We start from the raw sequence: 23,899 nt of genomic DNA on the forward strand, positions 1-23,899 counted from the left end.
ACTGGTGATGAGCCTCCCTGGGCTTAGTTGTTGGTTCTTGGATAGCAGACTGAGTTCATGACTATATTTGAATCTGCTTTGATTTTCTCCTCCAGTATAGTCTTTGCAAACCCAGGGTTACTTTCACACTAGAATAAGATACTTCAGTAGAACTTTGTGGTAGTTTGTTGATGGTTGTCAATATTATTCACAGGCATGTCTGTAACAATGAATTAGTAGTTAGGACATTTTACTTTTATTTTGCCTTATATGCATGTGGCTAATTGTTTTGAAGTAAGCCATTCTGCCCTGATTGGCATGGTTGCCACATGAATGTATGTTTTCTGAGTTTGGCATTCTGATGTGAAAAAAATAAATTACAGTTCTTTCATTTCTAAGAAATAATTCTAGGCAAAGTTAAAGACTTTATTGAATTATACTATCAGTCATGAGAAGAGAAGACTAAGCAGAATTGTAGTACTGTTTGTTCTCCAGGGATATCATCCTGATCTTTTTAACATAATTTTAGAGTTTTAGTATTTTTTTTTTTTTGCAGGGCGCGTATCTCCAGGGCCAGTGCTTTATCCATTGCACCTCCTACCTGTCCCCCTTTTAACATCTTTTTAATCTTTATTTGTACTTAAACTATGTCTTAAAGTCATTTTGAAAAATAAATTTGTTATGCAACATGATGTATCAATAGTTAACATAAATGATGCAAACGGATGAGTTAAAACACATTTACTAAGTGCTTACTTTGTGCAAAGTACTGTGTAAGCTTCAGAGATAAAAATTCCTGCTCTCAAGAAGCTTCCATTCTAATTGGAGGAAACAACAGAATGTTTCAGGTGCAAGTCAGATGGAAGGGCCCAGTGACCCTTGGGTTTCAGGTGCAAAGCAGATTATAATCCATCATTTTTAGTGTCATTTCTATTGATAAAAACCATATCTATTTCTAATGTGGAACCACTTAACAGATTTGCTATAATCTGTTTTTTTTAAGCCACATATTTTTTGGCATTAATTCAGATTTCTCAGATCAAAGGTTTCCTCTCTGTTCTATCATACTTAGCATGTTTCCTTTTATCTTTGTTGTTAGGAGGTAGGGGATGGTACCGCCTAAAGGTATAAAGAGACAGGTAAACACCAAGTATGTTGTAAAAAGTAATCACCAAATATATCTGGAATACAGACTTAGCTGGGATGGAAGGAAAGGAATATATTAACCTGGTTTTAAGTATTTAAATTGCTGCCTTGACATTATAAGTAAACATATGGAGTACCTACCTGAGGTCCCTCAAAATCCTATTTTCACAGCTTTAAATTTTGTAATGTGTTTTTTCTTTGCTCCCTGTTGTTAATCAATTGATAGGGAGTAGCTGTTCTGCAACGTGCATTCCCAAATAGTTGCTGTGCATTTGGAATCATCAGAATAGCCCAGTTACCCAGAAATGAGACTTTGTATAGTACCAGCTTGGTACTGGATCATAGCCACAGCCCCCAATTCTAAACTTTAGGTTAATTATTATGAGTTTGATTGTCTGCATTGCTAGGCAAGCTAATGTGACTTGTGCTAGCTGAGAGGCTGCAACAATTGACCTTTATTTAGTGTAAACATTTTCTGCCATAGAAAAAGAAAAAGAAATTACTACATAGTAATACAAATCAAGGAATAAGCCCACAATTTAGATCCACTATTTTTACTTTAAATTTGGCCAATGAGGGGAGGCAGTGTGGTAGAGTAGGGGTAAAAGCAGGGATGGGGGTCAGATTCTGTCACTTACCTCTGTGATCATAGGTAAGTTAACTTTTTTGGCCTCGTCCCTAAAATGAGAGGGTTGCATAAGCTTAGATGACTGTTGAGGTGATTTCCAGTTATCCCATGAATAGGGCACTGGACAAGTCAGGAAGACCTGAAGTGGAATCCTACCTCAGACACTTTAATAAGTGGGATCCTAGACAAGTCACTTCAACTCTCTCAGCCTCAGTTTCTCTATCTGTCAAATGGGGCTAATAATGAGGCACCTACCTCATAGGGTTGTTGTGTGGATTAAATGAGACAACAAGAATAAAGTGCTTTGCAAACCTTAAAGTGCTATGTAAATTTTACTTATTAAATCATGAAATTTTATATGGGGTTGCATATGTGTAGAGAGTAATGTGACCTAACTTCTCACAACAATCCCAAGTATTATATAAATCAATCTGTGCTAATTTTCTCCTCGTCTTTTTTTTTTCTTTTAAAAATACAATTTGTTATGTGGGATGGTTCTCTGGGAGTGGGAGGGATACTGGGGATAAATATGATGATGTAAAAAAACAATACATCAATAAAAACATATTTAAAAAGTCGACTTGTGCAATGTGTTCCTTAACATTTGAAGCTATATAAACTCAAAGCCCGTATCTTCAATTTCTGTAAAGTGTTTTGGTTCAATAAACTTAATACATTTATTTCCCTGTTGAATGATTAGCATTTACTAATCTTTTGACCATGCTAATGTTATCCTCAAGATGGCATTTTGGAATATTCTTGAGACAGAGCAGTGATGAATAATATTTATGGGGCATACCTTGAAGATCTGCTCCTTGTGCTGTCACTTGTAGTGGACAAGTTATTAGCTTGGTTCATACAATCTTCATTCCCACTCTGTCCCCCTTCCCAATCAAGACATATCAAAAGTTAGTTCCAGTTCATATATATGTGTGTGTGTGTCTGTGTACATACACACACACCCACACACACACATATTGTATTTTTGTTCTTTTGTGGGGCAATGAGGGTTAAGTGACTTGCCCAGGGTCACACAGCTAGTAAGTGTCAAGTGTCTGAGGCCAGATTTGAACCCCCAGCCACATATATTTATAATGCTGAAATGAGAAGGCAGCAGACAAGAAAGTTGAGGAAGGGGTAGCTAGGTGGTGCAGTGGATAAAGCACTGGCCCTGGATTCAGGAGGACCTGAGTTCAAATCCAGCCTCAGACACTTGACTCTTACTAGCTGTGTGAACCTGAGCGAGTCACTTAACCCTTACTGCCCTGAAAAAAAGAAAGTTGAGGAAAAAGGTAGACAAGGGTTAAATGACTCACCCAGGGTCACACAGCTAGTATGGATCTAAGGCTGGCTATTAACTCCAATCTTCCTGACTCTGGGCCCAGCACTATACCCTAAAACACTTAGCTGCTCAAGAGTCAGAGACTAGATTTTAACATTTGAGTTTTAATGTCAGGCACTAGGGTGCTACAAAGAATAACTACTATTGCTTCTGAGTTAGCCTAATGAGAATTCTTTCTGTGCTTCAGGAGTACTGCCCAACTAGTTTTGGACTTGGGTTGTTTTTGTTTAGTTTTTGGGAGGGGGTGGTTAACATCATTTACACAATATAACCAATCCTATTATTGCCCATTTCTAAGTTTTTTCTTTGACCCAACTATATCCCATAAAGTCGTTTGCCCTAAGCTCCCATGTTTCCAGATCACAATGAAACAAGTTAGGGGGCAGCTAGGTGGTACAATGGATAAAGCACCGGCTCTGGATTCAGGAGGACCTGAGTTCAAATCCTGCCTCAGACATTTGACTAGATGTGTGATCCTGGGCAAGTCACTTAACCCTCGTTGCCCTACAATAAATGAATGAATGAATGAATGAATAAATAAATAGGCAGAACAGAACAGAAACAAGTTAGGTATATAGCAGGGGTATTACTTATATGACATAGGAAAAGAGTCTTAGAATCATAGTTTTAGAACTGGAAGGGACCTTAGAGTCCCTTAGACTCACCTCTTCATTCTACAGATGAAGAAATTGAGGCCCAGAAAGGTTAAATATTTACTTAAGGTCACACAGGTGATAATTAGCCAAGTTAGGAACTGAACCTGGGCTTTCTGACTCCAAATCTGGCCATTTTTATTCACTAAACATAGTCAATTATTGAGGCTGGAGGCAGAGAACTCTGCTATAAGGAATGTCCTTAGCTTTTCTAGTCATAGCTATCATACCCAATCAGTAGTGTAAATATTATTATTCCCACATTAGAGAAGAGGAAATAAGACTTGGAGAGGTTCAGTCCCACACTGGTGGATTTGACCATAGGTCATGATTTCGCGTCCAGGGCTCTTTCTACCACACCAAATTGTCTGACCTATGCATCTATCTCTAGCTTATTAAACATGATTGAATGTTCATTATGGTCACAATAACCTGTTAAATTGGCATGCCCCCAGTATGAGATCCCAATGAAAAGAAAAAAAAAAAGGTGTGATATGCTGCACCACCTAGAAAACATGTCCTCATTAGCTGATTGTTGTCTAGGTCTCCAGCACCGGTTTCTGCAGAGATTTAGTTGTGCTCATCTCCTAGTGGGCAACAGGAGTTCTGCCCTCAAATGACACTGACTCCTTGAATCCTTGCATGTATGGAATTTATTCAGGTTACACAATTCTTAATTTTTGTTTCTTAATTTAGAATTTTATTTTTCCCCAATTACATGTAAAAACAATTTTCACATTCATTTAAAAAACTGTTCTGAATTCTCTTCCTCCCCCCCTCCCCCCTTAAGAAGACAAGCAATTCAATATAAGTTATGTATGTGTAGTTATGCAAAACATTTCCATATTAGGTTGTGAAAGAAAACAAACAAAAAAAACTCAAGAAAAATAAAGTAAAAAAAATTATGCTTCAATCTGTATTCAGACACCATCAATTATTTCTCTGGGGATGGATAGCATTTTTTATCATAAGCCCTTCAGAGTGGTTTTGGATCACTGAATTGCTGAGAATACCCAAGTCATTCACAGCTGATCATCTTACACAATTGTTGTTACTTTGTACAGAGTATATTTCACTTTGCATCAGCTTATGTAAGTCTTTCCAGGTTTTTCTGAGAGCATCCTGCTCATCATTTCTTATAGCACAATAGTGTGGTTACACAATTCTTAAATTGCCTTTTATATCAGCAAGTTTATGAGGGGACTGACTTTTGGTCCTTTCAAGGTAGTTTCTTCAGGTTGACTGCAAGATCCTGGCTAGCTCTCCAGAATGTCTGCAGGGTTGTCACAGCTTTCATCCTAATTTTAGAGGCAGCATGTTTTAATGTGCTTGAAGGAGCAGTGAAACAAATCAGGAGAACCAAGTCCCAACTCCATTCATCCTCCTACATGTGTGGAAGTATGCCACCTTCCCTGAAGGTACTTTTAGTCCTCTCCCAGCCCCATAAAACCACCTGTCTGTAGCATTTCAGTGCAATGCCAAGGCATTGGGGTGAAGTGTTCTGAGCACTGACAGTTGAAATACTTTTTGTTGTAATATACTGAAATGCTGATTTATGTAGATTTATTTTATATCCTGTAACTTTGCTGAAATTATTGTTTGAATTAATTTTAAGCTGGTTCTCTAGAGTTAAGTAATCTAATTATTGCAAAAAGCAATAATTTTGTTTCCTCTTCATAGTGATACCAGCTGGGCTTTCCACCGAGGTTTCTCCCTCACCATCCTTTTATCACTAGAGCAAAGGACTGGGGTCTGGGAAATTCTTTTTGTTTTAAAAAATTCTCAAAATTATTTCTATATAATTAATTTCATGTCTAATCCTATCATTTAATTTTACATATTTAACAAAAGATTATTTTGATAAGGCCTCCCCAGGCTGACAAAGGGGTTCATGGCACTAGAAAGGTGGAACACGGACTCTAAAGCACAGTCTGTGAGATCCAGGCAAACACAGAATCCTGTTAGTTGAAGACTTGCAGACTTGGAAGTTGTGATTTTGAACTTTACCTGAGTCTCTCCCTTCATTGATGAGAAAGCAAATACTTCGTTTTTGTTGAAAGAAGTGAGAAAAAGAAAGCCATTCAGGCCTATTTTGTATTTTTCCCCCCAAATCTAAATGGTCTAAATGCAGGCTATATGTTCCTTCAAGTCTGGTTTATATAACCTGAGTGAACCCTATAATCTCCATAGCATATCATAACTATTTTTTTCTTTCCTGAAAGCTCTCATTTTGGGAGTATACTATATATCTGAAATTTGCCACATATTGGCATCAGAAGTTTATTGTAAGCTAAGTGACACTTGGCTATAAAAAGATATATGATATGATCCTTGACACTGAAATTTTAAAATCGAATTAGGGAAATGAGTCATAAATATGAAAAATGAAATAACAATCCAAGACCTCAAGGCAAGAAATAGCAGGAGGCAGTAGCTGATTAATTGTTCAGTCAATGGCATGGACAATAAATCCTGAGTTCAGAGGAGGGAGGGAAGATTAGAGGTCATTTTGGTGAGAAGTAGGAGAAATGAATTGATGCATGAGAGATAAACAGAATCAGAACCAAAAAAATTATACAGTAAAGGCAATGAAAGACTTAAGAATTCTGATAAATGAAATGACCAATCACAATTCCAGAGGACAGATGTTAAAGCATGCTACCCCATCCCCTGATAAAGAGATGATGGATTCAAGATACAGGATAAGCCTATTTTTTCATATGGCCAATGTGAGAATTTTTTTTGACTGCATATTTTTTACAAGAGTTTTTTTTTTTTCTTTTTTCTTTTCAGTGGGGAAGGTGGGAATGAAAATAGATGTTTCTTAAATGAAAGAAATAAAAATGAAAGTTACAGAAGAAAAAGAAGTGGTGTCCTGTAGCAAGCAATGCATGTTTGCTATGGGTATAAGAATCCCAGGATGCTGGATCTGGAAGGGACCCCAGTGATCATTATATCCAATGCAATCATTTTACACAGGAGAAAACATTTCAAAGAGGTAGAAGCTTGCCAAAGGTCACATAGCTACTAAGTGACTGACCTGGCACTCAAAAAACTCAAGTCTGCTGAACCCACGTTTATTGGACATAGATGCAAATGAAAATTACATTAATCTGATCAACAAAATGTATTATTCTGATAGGTATACATGAGATTTCAGAGCTCACTCAGGTTTTATGCAACAAGAGGGGGTACTAAAATGCAGAAATGTTGGGGCATTAAGGGTGCCCCTACTCAACTTTCAGTTATCTCAGCTACCAGGCTGCTTGTAACTACAGTTGGATCCCTTATTCCTTCCTTCATCTCCCCAAATTCTTATGATTGCCCAAAGAGTGGGGTATACTGTAGGTTGTTAGGGGGGAATTGTGGCAGAAAAGAGGTGATCACAGTATGGAAAGAGATCAGGTACAGTTTCAAAAGCTGCAGACCTGTCAGAATCTCACTGGGAATGCTGGTTCACGGTCGAATACTGGCTATCTGAAAACAGTAGGTACCACGTTCACCTTCCTTTTGGATCCCTACCTCTAGTTCACCAACTCACTTCCAGGCCAGCTTTAAAATATCAGGAGGCTAGAAAGAGCTGGAAGCCCTGTTTAAAACTAGAGTTTTAGGTGAGGTTACAAAGTCAGTCTAGAACCCAATATTGAGGCCTAAAAGCTACTTGGTTACCCTTAAAAATTTTCTTCATTCCCTCGGGCACACTAATCCTGAAGCTCGGTATTCATGCCTCCCCTCTGCCCCCAATATGGCTTTCTCTTCCATGAAGGGCCTAACTTCTCCCTCTGTCTCTGTTTCTTCCCTTTCTTTTCTGCCTTTCCCTTCCTGGGTTCCAGAGGCCCATTTGCTTCCCAGGGACCTGCAGTGATGGGATCCCCTGACCAAGTAAGATCAACCTTGTCTGAAAAGAGAGAAGCAGGAGGGATTGCTTCCACTTCGCCCGAGACTCCCGCTCCAGCCAAGGAGTGCTCGCTTGCCGGGTTTTCCACAGCACAAATCCCCCTTGGCCAGATTCCCCCCACCCCCCTCCCCCGACTCCTCGGCCACCCTCCTCCTTTTTCTCTCCCACGCCAGCCCGGCTCCCAGCGCGCCCCTCCCTGCAGCGGTGGGTCCGCTCGCCCGGGGGCCTCCCGGGAGCAGAAGGAGGAGGAGACTTCGGGGGCGGGGCCCAGGAGCGCCGAGTGAAAGATCGGGGGTCCCCTCCGCAGCCGCTCCTTCCTTTCCTCCCCCTCTTTTCCTCCGAGCACGCGCTCGCGCGCTCTCAGGGATACCCACTCCCTCCCCCTTTGGGAAAGGCGGGCAGTCCCCGCGGGGGCAGGTCTCCTGGGGAGCGGGACCAGACAGGGGCGGGGAAGCAGCCCCCGCCGCTCCCTGGCCAGGGCGCGGGGAGAAGCCGAAGGCGCGGGCTGATGGAGAGCTGAGAAGGGGCAGCCAGGGCGGCCGCCACCACAGCCACAGCCACAGCCACAGCCGGAGCCGCGGCCGCGGCCACAGCCGTGTCCCTCTCTCTTTGCTCGCTCCCTGCCTTCCAGGCTCGGGAATCTTTCCCCGCCGGCGGCCAGCCGTCCGTCCGGAGGCAGGAGCGCAGGCCGGCCTGGAGGTGGTGCTCGCCGGCCCGCCTCGGCCGCTGCCAGGCTCCTCTGCGCCTTGCCCGGACAGCTGCGCTGCGCCTCCCGGAGGGGGAGGAGCGGCCGGCGGCCGGGCGAGCGGGCGCTGGGCTCTCGGCCCCCTTTCCTCGCCTTCAGTGTCCCCGCCAGCATCCCTCCCAGCGCGCCCGGCGCGCCTCGGCGTGCGGCGAGCGAGGCGGGCCCAGGAGCGGACGGTGGGCTATGCCGGGGGCGCGGCACTAACTTCCGAGGGCTCTGCCATGGACGGGAAGACCCGATCCTGCATCGCTTGGGTGCCGGTGCTGGGGGCCCCCAGGCCTTCCCCGCGCCTCGCCCGCCGCCCCGCGCTGTGGTTAGCGGGGCTCATGGTGCTGCTGCTGACCCTGCCGGCCTCCTGCGCAGCAGGTAAGGACCCTGAAGCGGGGCGGGAGACCCTTCCGGCCAGGGCTGCCACCAGGCCCGGTTTGATCACCGTGGGCTTTAGCATTCGGGTTCCCTCCCCGCCCCTCTTCCTTTATTCGGCACGCCACCCATTGCCTTTCCTGGGATGCACTCCCCAGCCAAACCCTTCTCCCTGGGCCCAACGAATAAAGGCAGTGACAAAAATCAAGAAAACGGCCAAGAAACCGGATACTGAGCAGTCTTGCCAAAGGTCTGCAAAGCCACCCACCCTAGTTACCCGTAGGGTAAGGGGCAGGTCCTCTGGTCTCGTGGCTTCACTGCAGAATATGCCCAACCTATACTGCAAATGTGCAGGCACAACGAACCAGGGAATGTATTGCCTGACCACATGAATGGTGGCATAGGAAATATTTCATGGTACTTTGCCGGGAAAGGCTTGTTCAAGATGTATATTTCAAGCGGTCTTATTAATTACATTGAATTTCTTGCAGCCCTCAGATACAGGGTAGCTGTATCCTAGATGCCACAGTACACAAAGAACCGCCTTCTTAGAAAGCTCTCTGGTTATGGCTCTTTTCTGAGAAAGAAATCGCTATTTCTTTTATTTTGAAGAGGCGTTATTAGTACAATGGAGTGTGGAAATATTGTGATTCTTAAGTGTCAGGGCATGAAAGGAATAAGCATTGTTTTTATAATAGAAGCAATTTAGTAACTTCATCGGCATGGAATTAAAAGGCATACTTTATAAAGAAGTATGCGGGTGGGCTTTTGTTAGAGGCAAATGAATTTATTTTATTTCGCTCGTATTCATTTGGCCCTTCTGGACTCAGGGAACCTATTGGTTTCTGAGCTGACAGTTTAGAAATGTTTCTAGGGTAAATGATTGCCATTACCACCTTTTTCTAATGTCAGTCCTGGGGTATTTTGGGATTGGAAAGACGGAAGTAACTGACTGTAGGTGGGAAGCTACAGCTTCCTAGAAGAGGACAAAAAGAGCAATAAAATGCATCCCAGTCTACACCTCTCAAGGGACCAATGCTAGAGAACTTGCAGGTAGCTTTGATGGGGAAAATAAGAGAACAGGATTAAAGTAACTATCACACTTCAATTTGAGACCTAAGGACAGAATAGAATGATGCACACAATGTTAGATCTGAAAGGGACCTTAAAGATTATCTAGTTCTAGTTAAATCTTTTGATTTTACAGATGGAGCAACTGAGGCCTAGACAAGTAAAATGACTGCTAGTGTTCTACAGGTTTTCTCATTGCCCCTTTCATACATTGAACCATAATAAACTTTTTTTAAAAAATCAATCTCTTTTGATAAGAATGGCTTTCCAGAACCATTTCTTCTAAGAACATTTTTCAAAGATACAAGAAACATTAAAGCAAAACTAACCAATACATGACTGTGTCTGATGGTATGTCCAAAACTCCATATCCATAGTCTCCCCCCACCTGGGCAATTAAGGCAGGGAGGAGGTTCAATTCCTCAGTTTTTCCTCTGGGGCCAAAATTTGGCCACTATGATTACACCATGTCAGGTTTTTTATTCTTTCCATTTCCATTGCTGTCATGTATATTATTTTTCTTTTTCTGCTACTTCACTTTGCATCAGTTTAAACTTTTCCATGTTTCTCTGAATTCTTCATATCCTTTCTTAGAGCAAAATAGTAGTCCATTATATTTATATATGTTAACCCACATGCTTAGTTCCACATAGTCAATTTAAATCAATGGAAGTGTTTTATTTGGACACACTTTGAGTGTTTATGAAATGAGAAGGGAAACAAAGTTGTTAAGCAGTGGCAAAGCAGCCTGAAGGTAGCCATTGTTCAGGTTTAGAAACCTGGTATGATAACCTAGGCAAAGTTGTAGCAATGGTTTTTTATTGAGGAGGAGATTGCTTCACCAAAGGGGTCCCTAAGAAAGGTGACCTTTTTTTATGCTTAAAAGAGATGCCTAAGGGCATAAGATAGAATTCCTCTCATCTTTTGCCAACAAAGGAGTACAGTCTGGTGCTGATGTAGTCTGATATTTTGGAGTATTTAATTTAGCTCTTAATGCCACTATGATAATAATTTTTTATTGAGAGGAATGTAAAAATTACATATTCATATCAAGAGTTTTATGAGAAGGAACAAATAGATATCTAATATAGAATCCATTTTATTTCCTCCACTATATGGGTGTATATATGTAATACACACACACATATATATTCAAGAAAGTACTTCCATATAAAAACCCACACGTGGAACTCTATTGAACTTATAGTCAGTACCATTAATATTTAATACTTATATGCTGCTTCATGTTTGTTATTTGCCTGTAATCCCTCAAATTGATTCTAAGTTTCTTTAGACCAGGGCTTCTTAAACTTTTTCCACTGGAGAACCCTTTTCACTCAAGAAATTTTTACATGACCCCAGTTATGTAGATATATAAAAGAGGTATACATAACCTTTTACTGTTGCCAAATTATTCATGACCCCCACATTCAGTTATGCGACCCCATGTGGGGTCTCAACCCACAGTTTGAGAAGCTTTGCTTTAGACCTTGAACCATTTCATATCCTCCCCCCACCCTTGGGGAACACAGTGTTGGGTTCTTAAGTGCCCAGTAAATGCTAACTAATTCAACAAAGGTATGGACTGATAAAGACATACGCTCATATCTCCGCTTACATTTTCCTCCTTCCCTTAATAACTTATCTACAAAGAGAAAGCCACATTATGTGGAGAGTCAGTAAAAATTTAGAGAGTTACCATGGCATAGAGCAGGGGTTCTTATCCTTTTTTTGTATCATGAACCCTTTTGACAGCCTAGTGAAGTCTCCTTCTCAGGATAATGTTTTTTAAATGCATAAATAAAATAGTATTACCAAAGAAACAAATTACATTTATATATATATATAAGTACACACACACACATGTCTGTGAACTTGTTTTTATATATAGTACTATATATAATATACATGCTGCTCCATAGCTGTCATGAATTATATACATATACACATATACATATTATATATGCATGCATATACATATATGTATATAATTCATGATAACTAAAGGGGCAGCATATACATACACACATGTGTATATCTGTACATGTGTGTATCTAGATCTAGATATACAAGTTCACAGACCCCAGGTTAAGAACCCCTGAGATGTAATATTTGACTTGAAGTCAGGAAGTTCAGGATTCAAATCCTGCTTCTGACACATACTAGCTATGACCATGGTCCAGTCACTAAATCTTTTTGTGCTTTAGTTTTCTAATCATAAAATACAGTTAATACCTATAGTACCTCCCAAGGTTGCTGTGAGGCTCATGTGAGATATTATATATTGTGTGATTTGATAGTACTTTGTAGACAATTTTAATAGTATTTTATTTTATTCCAATTACATGTAAAGATAGTTTTCAACATTCATTTTTGTGAGATTTTTGAGTTCCAATTTTTTCTCCCTTTTTTCCCTTCCCTCCCCCCCTCCCGAAGTCAGCAAGCAATCTGGTTAGGTTATATATTACAATCATGTTAAACATATTTCCACATTATTCATATTGTGAGAGAACTATCAGAACAAAAGGGAAAAACCGCAAGAAAGAAAAAAAGAAAAAACCAACAACAAAAAAAGTGAAAATAGTATGCTTCCATCTGCATTCAGACTCCATAGTTCTTTTTCTGGATGTGGAGAGCATTTTCCAACATGAGTCTTTTTGGCATTGTCTTGGTTCATTGTATTGCTGAGAAGAGCTACACCTATTGTAGTTGATCATCACACAGTGTTGCTGTTACTGTGTTACTTTGTACACTTTAAAGACTATACATGCATGGTATTTACTTTTCTCATGGCTTCTCTGATAGAAACCCTCCCCAGACACATTGCAACACACAGGTATCTTGTTTCTTGTGTTACCATAAACAGAGAGACAAGTTGCTAAAGTCCCTGTTGTCAGTTGCCCATTATTAACCAATTTGTTGATGAAGATTAGTATCTTATTAGTCTTGACACTTTTAAACTAGTAGTTTGTTCTTTAAGTGACTTTATTAGGCTTTAATAACAAATAAAAAATGTTTTTTTTAAAAAATCTGTCCTTAACCTTAGAGAAATATGTGTGAAAACAAGTCATTTTGAAGACTCAACAAAACTGTTGTTAGATACTTATGGCCTTCAGTGCAGATACTGTAGCTACCACCAGTTGATAAAACAAAACAGTAATTTAGGAACAGAAGTATTGCCTTTGGCATAATTGGTTGTATTTGCTGATCATTAGTGGACATTAGTTGAGGACTCAATACGCACAAAAGCCAAATCGCTGTGGATAGGTAGGTGAAAGGATTTGTGGTTTGGTAAGGTGACCTTATTTGTAAAATGAGGGGATGGGAGTAGGTGATCTCTATAGTCCCTCACAACTCTATGGTTCTTTGAATGAGATTTTGGGGCTGACTATAGGTAGGTAAGATGGAGAAACAGTACATAGGAGAAGGGGAATAGTTAGTGAATCAACCACAGAATGGTAATTTACTTCTTTACTTTAAATTAATGTTTTGTAGGGGTTGGTTATTTGTTTGTTTTTTATATGTGAAACAGAGACTATTAGCATTCTTGAGTTCTAGATGATGGAATTCTAAGGCTTCCTAGGGGGAACTGGAGACCTCCTTTTTGTTTTAAAAGGATGATAGTTTTCCCATAATCTGTATGAGTATTATTTGAAAAAATGTTAACATCAGCATAATAATAATCATTTTAGGATTAAGGTTAGGAAATTATTCTAGAAAACATTGTGGAAATTTTGGTATGATGGTAACATACTCATGTTGTAGTGGATTTGCAGACTGAGGACCTGGGTTCAAGTTTTAGCTCACCATTACTCTCAGACCTTGGGCATATAAGTACGAATATGTATACTAATTTTTGAGTTCATTGGTATGAGCACTCCATTTATTGATGCCCCTCTAGCTATCATGAATTATGAGTCAAAGGGAAAAAAAATACCTGCAGTCACCTGGGGATGGGTCTCTCTGAACTTAGCGAAGTTGGTTCTTGGGTAATTATTCATCACTAGGCTTTGTACTGAAAGCCTTTCCAGCTCAGTACGAACTGCCAGGGCTTATGTTCCATTGGACATAGCCCAGGGCCACTTACATACTCTGGAAAGGTATCAGAGCAAAATAAAGATATTAATTACAATAGTGTTTTTATATTAGGATTGCATTTGGCTTCAAGAAGTACTTTGAGGAAATATAAAATCAGCAATTTAAAGAACATAATTAAAAAAAAACTTCCTTAACATGGTGTAGTTTTTACTTCTGCTTAATTTGACCTTTCTTTGTGATGAACAATTTTAGGTGGGTGTTTGTAATATTTGTGTGTGTTTTAGTAGTATATGAAACTTTGTATAAGTAAAACCACAGACAGTATCACCTCAGTTACTTAAAACTAGTTCTAGAGAGGTTGCACCTGCCACCTAGCGACTCTCTCCATGATGGACTGATTTTGCTAAAGCTGTAGTGGGATCATTGAAGATGATTTTCTGAGCTCTCATTAATCTTTTGTGTTAAATTTTGCTTGTTTGGTTTTCATGGGAGTTCGGGAGGGTTGTATAACTGGTGTGGTGTGGAGGATTTTATTTTGAATTGCCACTCCTGTTCTCTTGGGAGCAGCTGTTGCAGTGAGTGTCAGGAAATGCCTCACTTAATCCCAAGAAGAGAATCTGAGTAGGGAATTGTTAAATGTCTCCAGAGACTGGAGAGCCATAGGTTTTGTATCACTGCCCTCGGTGATAGAGACATATAATTACTCTAATTATCATTACTCCAGGTTGATTTTCTCAGACAGGGAGAGTCACTGTTCAGGTTGATCTAATTTGTGTCTAAGTTCTGACCATCCACCTTAGAGTTATCATGAACATTGGTTCTTCCCTTCCCTTCCCTTCCCTTCCCTTTTTAAATAAAGAATAATCTTGTAATAGAGCCTCCTGGGTTTGCCCTTGGACAGATGTGAAGTTTAGTCACCTGACATTCTGATACCTCACGGGGAGTAGATATAATGAGGAATTCTGCCATTCTGGCACATGCTGGGCTAAGGTTAGGCATACTACGGCATTTGCTATTGTTTGTGATAATATCTTAGTATCCACATTCTCCCTACCTGCATTTTACTGTCCACATTTCCTTCCTTTTTCTGAAGAAGGTAATAGGGACCTGGAATAAAGTACTGGAAAGGATCTTAGAGAACATTTGGTCCAATTCCCTCCTTTGACAAATGAGGTTCACTTAGGTTGTGATTTACTTATCAAATGAGATATCTGTAAAGAGCTTAGCATAGTGGGGGCAGCAAGGTGGCACAGTGGATAAAGCACTGGCCCTGGATTCAGGAGGACCTGTGTTCACATCCAGCCTTAGACATTTGACACTAGCTGTGTGACTCTGGGCAAGTCACTTAACCCTCATTGCCCTGAAAAAAAAAAAGAGCTTAGCATAGTGCCTGGCACACAGTAGGCACTTATAAGTGTTTGTTCCCTTCCATTCCCAAGATCATATAAGTAGTCAGTAAAAGAGCTGAAATTCGAGCCTAGGTACTCTGCTTCCAAGTCCAGTTCTATTGCCACTATGCAACTTTGCTGAACAAAAGCAACAAAATGAGTAAAATCATAGAGGTGGAAATGACCACGTCATGTTCATGGAAGAGTGCAATTTGACAGTCTTTTATAGGGATTTTTTTTTAAACGGGGCAATGAGGGTTAAGTGACTTGCCCAGTGTCACACAGCTAGTAAGTGCCAAGTGTCTGAGGCTGGATTTAAACTCAGGTCCTCCTGAATCCAGGGCCGGTGCTTTATCCAGTACTCCACCTAGCTGCCCCTTTTATAGGGATTCTTAACCTAGACTCCACAAATCACCCAAGGGAACTAGAAATTTGATTGGGAAAAAATTCCATCTTTGTTTCCACCACCCTATAACTGAAATGTAGTATTTCCTTCTAGTGTGAAGTCTTCACCAGGCTGCCAAGGGACTAACATGGCACACTAAAAATTAAGAATTCCTGATCTAAGAGGTGGCTAGGTGGCTAAGTGACTAGAGCACCAACCCTAGAGTTAGGAGGACCTGAGTTAAAATCCAGCTTCAGACATTTACTAGCTGTATGATCCTGGGAAAGTCATTTAAACCCATTGCCTCAAAAAAAAAAATTCCCTATCTAGTAGGACATTTGAATATCAAGTACTAGTAGAAATAAAATTTGTTAGGTAAGGCACAGTTGATGTTACCACAGCTTTGAAAGCCAGAGGAATTTAGATTTGATAAGATAAGAAACAGGAAATTAAAGGTTATCGAGTAGGGAAGTGATAAGATAATGAGAATGGTAGCTAAGGCAGATCCTATAGACCATGTGGTACGGAATAAATTAAAGGGAAGAGATCTGGGAGTTAGTAAAACCAGTTAGAAGACTGTTTTACTAACAAGTGGTGACATGAGCAAGGGATAGATATGAGAAATTTTGAAGAATGACAAGATGTTGGGGGTAAAGGAGAGAGTCAAAGATGGCTTCCAAGTTTTTTTCTCTAGGTGTTGGCAGAATGGTGGTGCCATCAACAGAAACTGAGAAATTAGGAGGAGTGAGTTTAGGTAGGAAAAATGATTTTGGTTTTGGACATGTTGTTTGACTTGATAGCAAGATGTCCAAGTAGAAATAAGCATTAGAATTTTTTTAAATGAACTGGAAAATGCTGGCAGGGTGATAGTGATTAGAAAATCATTAGCACAGAAATCATAATGAAGACTAGAAGAATTTCTTCAGGGAGGAAAATGTGAAGAGAGAAGAGAGGAGCATTAAAGAGCCTTCCATTCCTCAAGACTTCTCTGCATCCTTGTTTTTGTTTTTGTTTTTGGTGAGGCAATTGGGGTTAAGTGACTTGCCTAGGGTCACACAGCTAGTAAGTGTTAAGTGTCTGAGGTTGGATTTGAACTCTGGTCTTCCTGACTCCAGGGCTGGTGCTCTATCCACTGTGCCACCTAGTTGCCCCCTTCTCTGCTTCCTTGTACATTCTCTCCTATGCTGTGATCACAGAGGTATCCTTCTTCACTAAGGTTGATTATCCCACTGCCTGTGGCCTTCATCCATATTCCTTCAATGCTCCAGTGCAGCATTTTCCCCTCCTATCTCTTCAGTGACACTTTCCCATCCACCTACAAATGAGCTCAGGTATCCCCAATTTTTAAATAGACTTCTCTTGATTATTCTGCTTCATCTAGCTAGTGGGTGTTATCTCTCCCTCCTCTTTATTGCTAAAACCTCTTGAAAAAGATGTCAGTACTCAGAAGTTTTCTTCCTCACTACTCACTTGATCTTTAGGTCCTTCAAATTTAGCCTCTGCCTTCACCACCGTATTGAAATTGTTCTTTAAAATGCCACCGATGACTGCTAATTGTAAAACCCACAGGCTTTTTTTCACTTCTCATTCCCTTAATCCTTGGAATATTTTGCTATTGTTGACTATTCCCTGGACACTATTTATGTTATTTTTTCTTCAGAGATTTGTCACTAGTTTTTTTTTTCCTCCCTCCCTCTCTCTCTCTCTCTCTCTCTTTTTTTAGTGAGGCAATTGGGGTTAAGTGACTTGCCCAGGGTCACACAGCTAGTAAGCATTAAGTGTCTGAGGCTAGATTTGAACTCAGGTACTCCTGACTCCAGGGCCGGTGCTCTATCCACTGTGCCACCTAGCTGCCCCTTTCCTAGCTCTTTTAATGATTCTTTTGGTTCAGATGCCTCTTTTGTCCTCTTCCCTTATTTTACTTTGAAATTTTTTATTGATTTATTGTTTTTATATAACCTATGTTTTTTTGCTCCCTCCCCACCAGAGCCATCTCATAAAAAAGAATTAGAAAAGAAACAACAAAGAAAAAGAGGAAGAGAAAAAATCAGCACAATCAATCAGCACATCAAAAATTTGACATTTTTTCTATACCTGTGGCCCCTCCCACCGCCCCCAGTGTCAGGGAGGGGGAGGTGTTTTCTAATCTTTTCTTCCGGGCCAATCTTGTTCTTTGCATTTTGCAACATTTATTTTCTCTCTTCCAAATACATTGTTATAGCTGTGTATACATGTTTCTTACCCTTGATTTCCCCCAGTGGTCTGTCTTTATTCCTTTTCTCTTTGTTGTTTTTGCAGGGCAATGAGGGTTAAGTGTCAAGTGTCTAAGATGGATTTGAACTCAGGTCCTCTTGAATCCAGGCCCAGTGCTTTATCCACTGCGCCACCTAGCTGCCCCCTATCCCTTTTCTCTTCATCCTCTTTCCCTTGGCTTTCACAACTAGTTCTATACCGATGACTCTCAGGTCTATTAATTTGCTTCTGACTTCTGAGTTCTAAACCCTACATCTCCAGCTATTAGAAGACATTTCAAACTCACCAGGTTCAAAATCGAGCTTTTCTGTCGAAATCTGCTCCTCCATTCTTTCTATTGATGGCACTGCCATTCACTCAGTCTCTCATATTCAATCCTTGGGAGGTGACTTTTGGCTCTTTACTCTCCCATATCTTTGTCCCTTGAATACACCCCACATCTGTCTCCTCTTGCTCATATTGTTCAAGCCTAAAAAACCCATTTTCTTTTTCTTCGTCTACCCATTGAACTCCTACCCATTCTTCTTCTTCTTCTTCTTTTTTTGGCGGGGCAATGGGGGTTAAGTGACTTACCCAGGGTCACACAGCTTGTAAGTGTCAAGTGTCTGAGGTCAGATTTGAACTCAGGTGCTCCTGAATCCAGGGCCAGTGCTTTATCCACTGCACCATCTAGCTGCCCCCCTACCCATTCTTTAAAACACAGTTCAAATCAAATCTCCATGAAGCCTTCCCTGATTCCTCTCTGTTCACATGCTTTCTTTTGTAGCTTCACTAATGTTATCATGAAATGTCTTGTGCCCTTTTCCCCTCCTAGGATGTAAGCTCTATGAGGCAGGGATTATGTCATATCTAAACTTTGTACCACCCTTAGAACATGGTAGCACATAGTAGGAGCTTAATAAATGTTGTTTGAGTGAATGGATAAATGAATGAATGCCTAAACCTTGGGGAATGACCACAGGAGGAGGAAGAGGGGAGGGGGAGGAGGGAGGATGGAGCAGGGAGGGGGAGGGGAAGGAGGAGGAGGGGAGGGGAAGGAGGAGGAGGAATCAGTAAAGGAAACTGAGAAAGTTGAAAAGTAGAAAGACAGGATCACTATCAGAAAGTATCCACATATACCTATACCTCATTATCCCAGCTACATCTACTTTTCCATTGTATTTTTGGATTCAGGCCTGCCTGTACACTTAACCTAGTTCTTGCCTTTAGAGGCAAGAGGTAGGTATGTATACATATATAGAATTTCCTGCTGAGACAGCTTGAGGCTCAGTATCAAAGTCCTTCTTGGTCTTGGTGTTCTGGCTCAGCATTTTTACCTGGGTGTTGAGTCCTTGTTATCCAGAATTTCTATGTGGACTCTTGGCATCAGAATTTGCTTATTAGAAGCTGTTATGCCTCACCATCCCTCAATTCAACTAGGTGCTACCAATGACTCATTCCCTCTTGAAGATTCCAGTTAAGCTGCTTTGAGATGGGTTCCTATCCCTGGAAGCATCAGAAAAATGCAGAAGCAGATGCAAGAAACAGTGTTAGTGCTCAGAGTGGGTGAAGTGACAGTCTCACTGGTCAGATTATATCTGGAGGATTTGGTCAACACAGATGAGGCAAGAGATCAACAAGCTGGAGTGAGTCTGCTAGAGAAGGACAACCCGAGGGTGGGGGTGGGTGGGGTAGGGCTGGAAAAGCACAGTCCACAGGACTCATTCGAAGGAGCTGAGCATGTACAACTTTGCAAAGAAAAGGCTTATGGGGGCAATGTGATCATTTTCTTCAGATATTGGAATGCTTCTCATTTGAGGAAGAGAGGGGAGGAATTTATACTGGGTAAAATTGTTTTCTGGCTAATATAAAGAAAAAACTCCACTTTGATATATGAAAAAAAATAGACCCATCTAAAAGTGGAATGGGTTGTCTTATAAGGCTGTGAGTTCCCCATTAAAGGAAGTCTTCAAATAGACTGGACAGGGCAGCTAGGTGGCGGAGTGGAGTCAGGAGGACCTGAGTTCAAATCCGGCCTCAGACACTTGACACTTATTAGCTGTGTGACCCTGGGCAAGTCATTTAAAACCAATTGCCTCACCAAACAAACAAACAAACAAAAAATAGAGACTGGATGTTGGGTGGTACAGACTTAGAGTTAGGAAGACCTGAGTTCAAATCCTGATTCAAACACTAGCTGTATGATCCTGGTCAGGTCACTTAACTGCTATGTGCCTCAGTTCCCTTAACTGTAGAATGGGGCTAATAATAGCACTTACCTCACAGGGTTGTTGTGGGGGGATCAAATGAGATAACATATACACTGTGCTTTGCAAACCGGAAAGTGTTCTATAAATGCTAGCAACTTGTTGGAAAGGGGATTCCTGTATAGCCACAGGTTGGACTAGTTGACCTGCAGAGTCCTTTCCAATTCTAAGAGTGTATGATTAAGTCTTGATATAAGCACATGGTTCTGTTTTCTCCCTTTTCTGGTCCTTGTATTTCAGTTCCTGTAGACTGGATAGCTTCTGTCCACTTACTTTGGAACCCCTTCCAAAAAACACATCTAAGTTGCCCTGTGGAAACCTTAGAAAAGTGTAGATGCAAGACAAGGTTTTTAGTGCTTAGAGTGGGTGACCAGTCTCACTGGTCAAAGTATATATGTGTTTCCTTTTTTGAGATATTAAAAAAAAGTTATTGACACATGGTTGCCCATTATGCCACTGACCCTAATCCCATTCCTGATAGCTATGCTTTTCCTATTTGTTTTTTCTACTCTGTTGCAGAATTAAGCATCATTTGGAATTTTCTGGTTCTGGTTCCTTGTTTTGACCAGACACCCCTTAGGCAACCGGTGGGGACACCTGGCCTACTGCCTAATTGGATACCTGGCAGCTGGGACTCTGGGCTCCTTTCTTCACTTAACCTCTTTCTCTGATGACTTGTTTAACTATCCAGACCCTTTATCTCTGGCTTATTCCTGATTTTTTAAAAAATAATTTTGTGCTTCCCAACAGTTGGCTTATATGCTTCGTTTTCTTTTCTTCCCTCCAAAAATGTCTACTCTGTTGTTATAAATACATTAGTGTGACTATAATATTCTGTAATAGAAGCCAAAAGATGAAGAACATTTTGGGAAAAGGTGGCCATCACCATGAGATGCAGTTGATAAATCAAGGAGAATGGAGACTAAGAAGCAGCCTTTAAATTTGGCAGTGATCTTTTAGGAGCATAGTCTTATCCCAATGGATTAAAAATAACATGTAATAAGAAATTAGGTGAGCAGACATAGACCATGTCAAAGCTAATGCTCTAAAGGACTTTAGAGATCACCTAACCAAGTCCTCTTTTTGCAGATAGAGAAACTGAGACCCAGAGAGGGAAGTGTCTTGTCCAAAGTGGTTAGTTATAATGTGGTTATTTGGTTATTTCTATTTCTCACCCCTACCTCCAAAGAATTAATACTGTCACTTAATCAAGCAGCCTAAATATCAAATCCTCAAAAGTTTTTCTCCTTGCTGCCGCTTTATGGAATGCTGTTCTTGTTTGAGAAACTTTGCAGTAAGAGAAAGGAGATAAATGGATGGTGGCCTGGGGAGAGAAGGAGAAAGGCTACAGGGTCAAATGAACTACAGGATCAGGTGAAAGTTTTTTCAAGATAGGGGGGAAGGAGAGCAGAGGGAAGAAGCCTGTTAAGAAGAAGGGATAAAAGCTATTGGAAAGAGGGCAGATAAATAGGTTCTCAAGTGTCCAGAAGAGATGTGACCAAGAGCACAGGTACATCTTAGAGGAAAAGAAGAATACTTTTTCATTTTAGACTAGAAGAAAGATGAAAAGATAGGTAGCAAGAAGGGATGAGAGTAAATCTGGAAATTCAGGAAATATAGCTTTGTTCTTCTCACTGATATGGGTGAGGTAAGAGAAGGTCTGGAACAGCTGATGTGATACTGCTATGAAATGAAAGCATTGCCAATCACTGGCTGAGGTCCAGTTGAAACTGAATTTGTAGGGAGCTAGGTTTTTTTTTTTAATAGTTTTGCTTATTTCTCTAGAAATTTGAAGGTTAGAAGGAAAGGCAGAGAACACAAATGATGGTGTTGATCCAGGGTAGTATGTTGGCCCAGTAGAAGGTCAGTGGGACATGGGAGGGATGAAGGCAGTCTTTGAAGTGGCTGATCATGCTATCCAGGTTGAGGAGGGAGTCAGATCAAGATCCCTCAAAGAGCAGTAGAAAAAGTGAAGTGGATAGGGATTCCACTGTGGACCAAGGACTCATACCACAGGTCGATGTGAGGAAGTAGGAGACAAAAAGGCTGAGAAGTCTGTGAAGGAGAGTGCCAAGTTGATGAAGCTGGTCAAGACTTGATGGTGGTAGACTTAGAGAATTTAAAGGTAGGAGTGCATGCCCTGCATACCCTATGGCTTACCTGTTTTTCTTCTGACTTTTTTTTTAAATAAAATTTTTATGTCTTTCTAACTGGCAATAAAGCATTTCATTGCTGCCCATCTTCCTTCTTCCTTAATAAAAACTGTTGCATGATTTCAGAGTTAATCTGTGCCTCAGTGGAAAACCTTGCCTGAGTAGTAGTCCTCTCTTCTAAAAACTTGATGGTCATTCAGTCTCTACTTGAAGACCCAAAGACCTTCAGTGATGGGTATTTTTGTATTTGCTTAAAAAAAAGACTCATGTATGGTGTAGACATTGGTGAGAAACTAGCCTGGCACAGAGTAAGTACTTAATAAATACTTACTGATTGACTAATTAATTAACTGAAGCTTGGTATTGAGGCACAATACAGACCAAACTTCACATGACAGCTGCTGGTTTGGACCTTAGATCTGAAGAAAGGATTATCTAGTAGAATGCTGAAATAGCACAGTGTGTCAGATAAGTTACTCATGAAGTGAAATTAATTGTTCAGTATCTGGTAATGCAATAATAATGATATGTGAATTTTGGGGGTAGTTCCCATGAGGCAAAGTCAAGCTATTGATGTGGCAGATGGAAGTAGTGTAGTCTATTAAATTGGTCTCAAATATTTTTAGTCTGGAAATCTTTGGTGGGGCAAAAGACCCTTCAGAACATCTGCCTCACCTTTTCCTGTTCTACATTGCCCAAATCTTCACCTGAATTAATGAGAAAGCTTTGGATAAGAGGTCAATTAAGGCTATTATAAGTACATTATTGTACTTATAGTACATATAGATTTTCATATCATAAATAATAACATTATGAGACCAGCCTGTGAAATACCTAGAGTATCTTTCATGGATGACTTTTGGTACAACTGGTAGATGAGAAAGAAGACTGCCTTCCGTGCCTGCTAGGTAGGTTTCTGGAAAGCCACTGTAACTTCTTTTCCTGATTCTTCATATGTAGATTGGGAATAATTATACCTCTCCTTGAATGGAGAAAGGGCATTAGACTTAGATGTCAGGAATCTGAGGTTCTAGTACTGCAAATGTGAGTAACTAGGGGATTTGGGACGAATGATTTTATCTTTCTGGGCCTTAGTTTCCTAATCTGTAAAATATGGGATTTGAATTAGGTTATCTCTAACACTTCTCTGTATGTCCCAAGATTCTATGACCATAAATTGCCTCAAAAGGGTGTGAATACTAGTAAGCCAATATCTATATCCATATGTCTATAAATAATTGGGAAATTTGTGTAGGAAGGTACTAGTGTTAATGCTAATATATGATATTACTAACAGTGCATGATTGGCATGCAAAATAACTGTGCTTTTCCCTTCTTATTTTTCTTTCCTTGGCTTAGAGGCTTTATTCACAGCAGTAGTTTTCAAATTTTTTTGACTCAGGTCTTTTTATACACTAAAAAATTATTGATCCCCCCCAAGAGTTTTTGTTTCCATGATTATATCTTTCAATACTTACTGTATTAGAAAGTAAAATGTCTTAGTATTAAGAAAATAGTTTTGACCTCATGGACCACCTCCTTTTTTTTTTTGTTTCTTTTTTTTTTTTTTTGCAGGGCCATGGGGGTTGTGACTTGCCCAGGGTCACACAG

At 40.4% G+C, this 23,899-nt stretch overlaps 1 protein-coding gene across 1 annotated transcript in view; it reads left to right on the top strand.

The window, feature by feature from the left end:
* Window positions 1-7,138: 7,138 nt before the first annotated feature.
* LOC122728789 (translation initiation factor IF-2-like) overlaps window positions 7,139-23,899 on the top strand; it is a 64,167-nt gene continuing 47,406 nt past the window's right edge. The window contains exons 1-2 of the mRNA XM_043967559.1: window positions 7,139-7,234; window positions 7,737-8,757. Of these exons, the coding sequence (XP_043823494.1) occupies window positions 7,139-7,234; window positions 7,737-8,757 (1,117 nt within the window). The remainder of the gene's footprint in view (window positions 7,235-7,736; window positions 8,758-23,899) is intronic.

Source organism: Dromiciops gliroides, chromosome 5, assembly GCF_019393635.1.
Source record: "Dromiciops gliroides isolate mDroGli1 chromosome 5, mDroGli1.pri, whole genome shotgun sequence".
Taxonomy (NCBI): domain Eukaryota; kingdom Metazoa; phylum Chordata; class Mammalia; order Microbiotheria; family Microbiotheriidae; genus Dromiciops; species Dromiciops gliroides.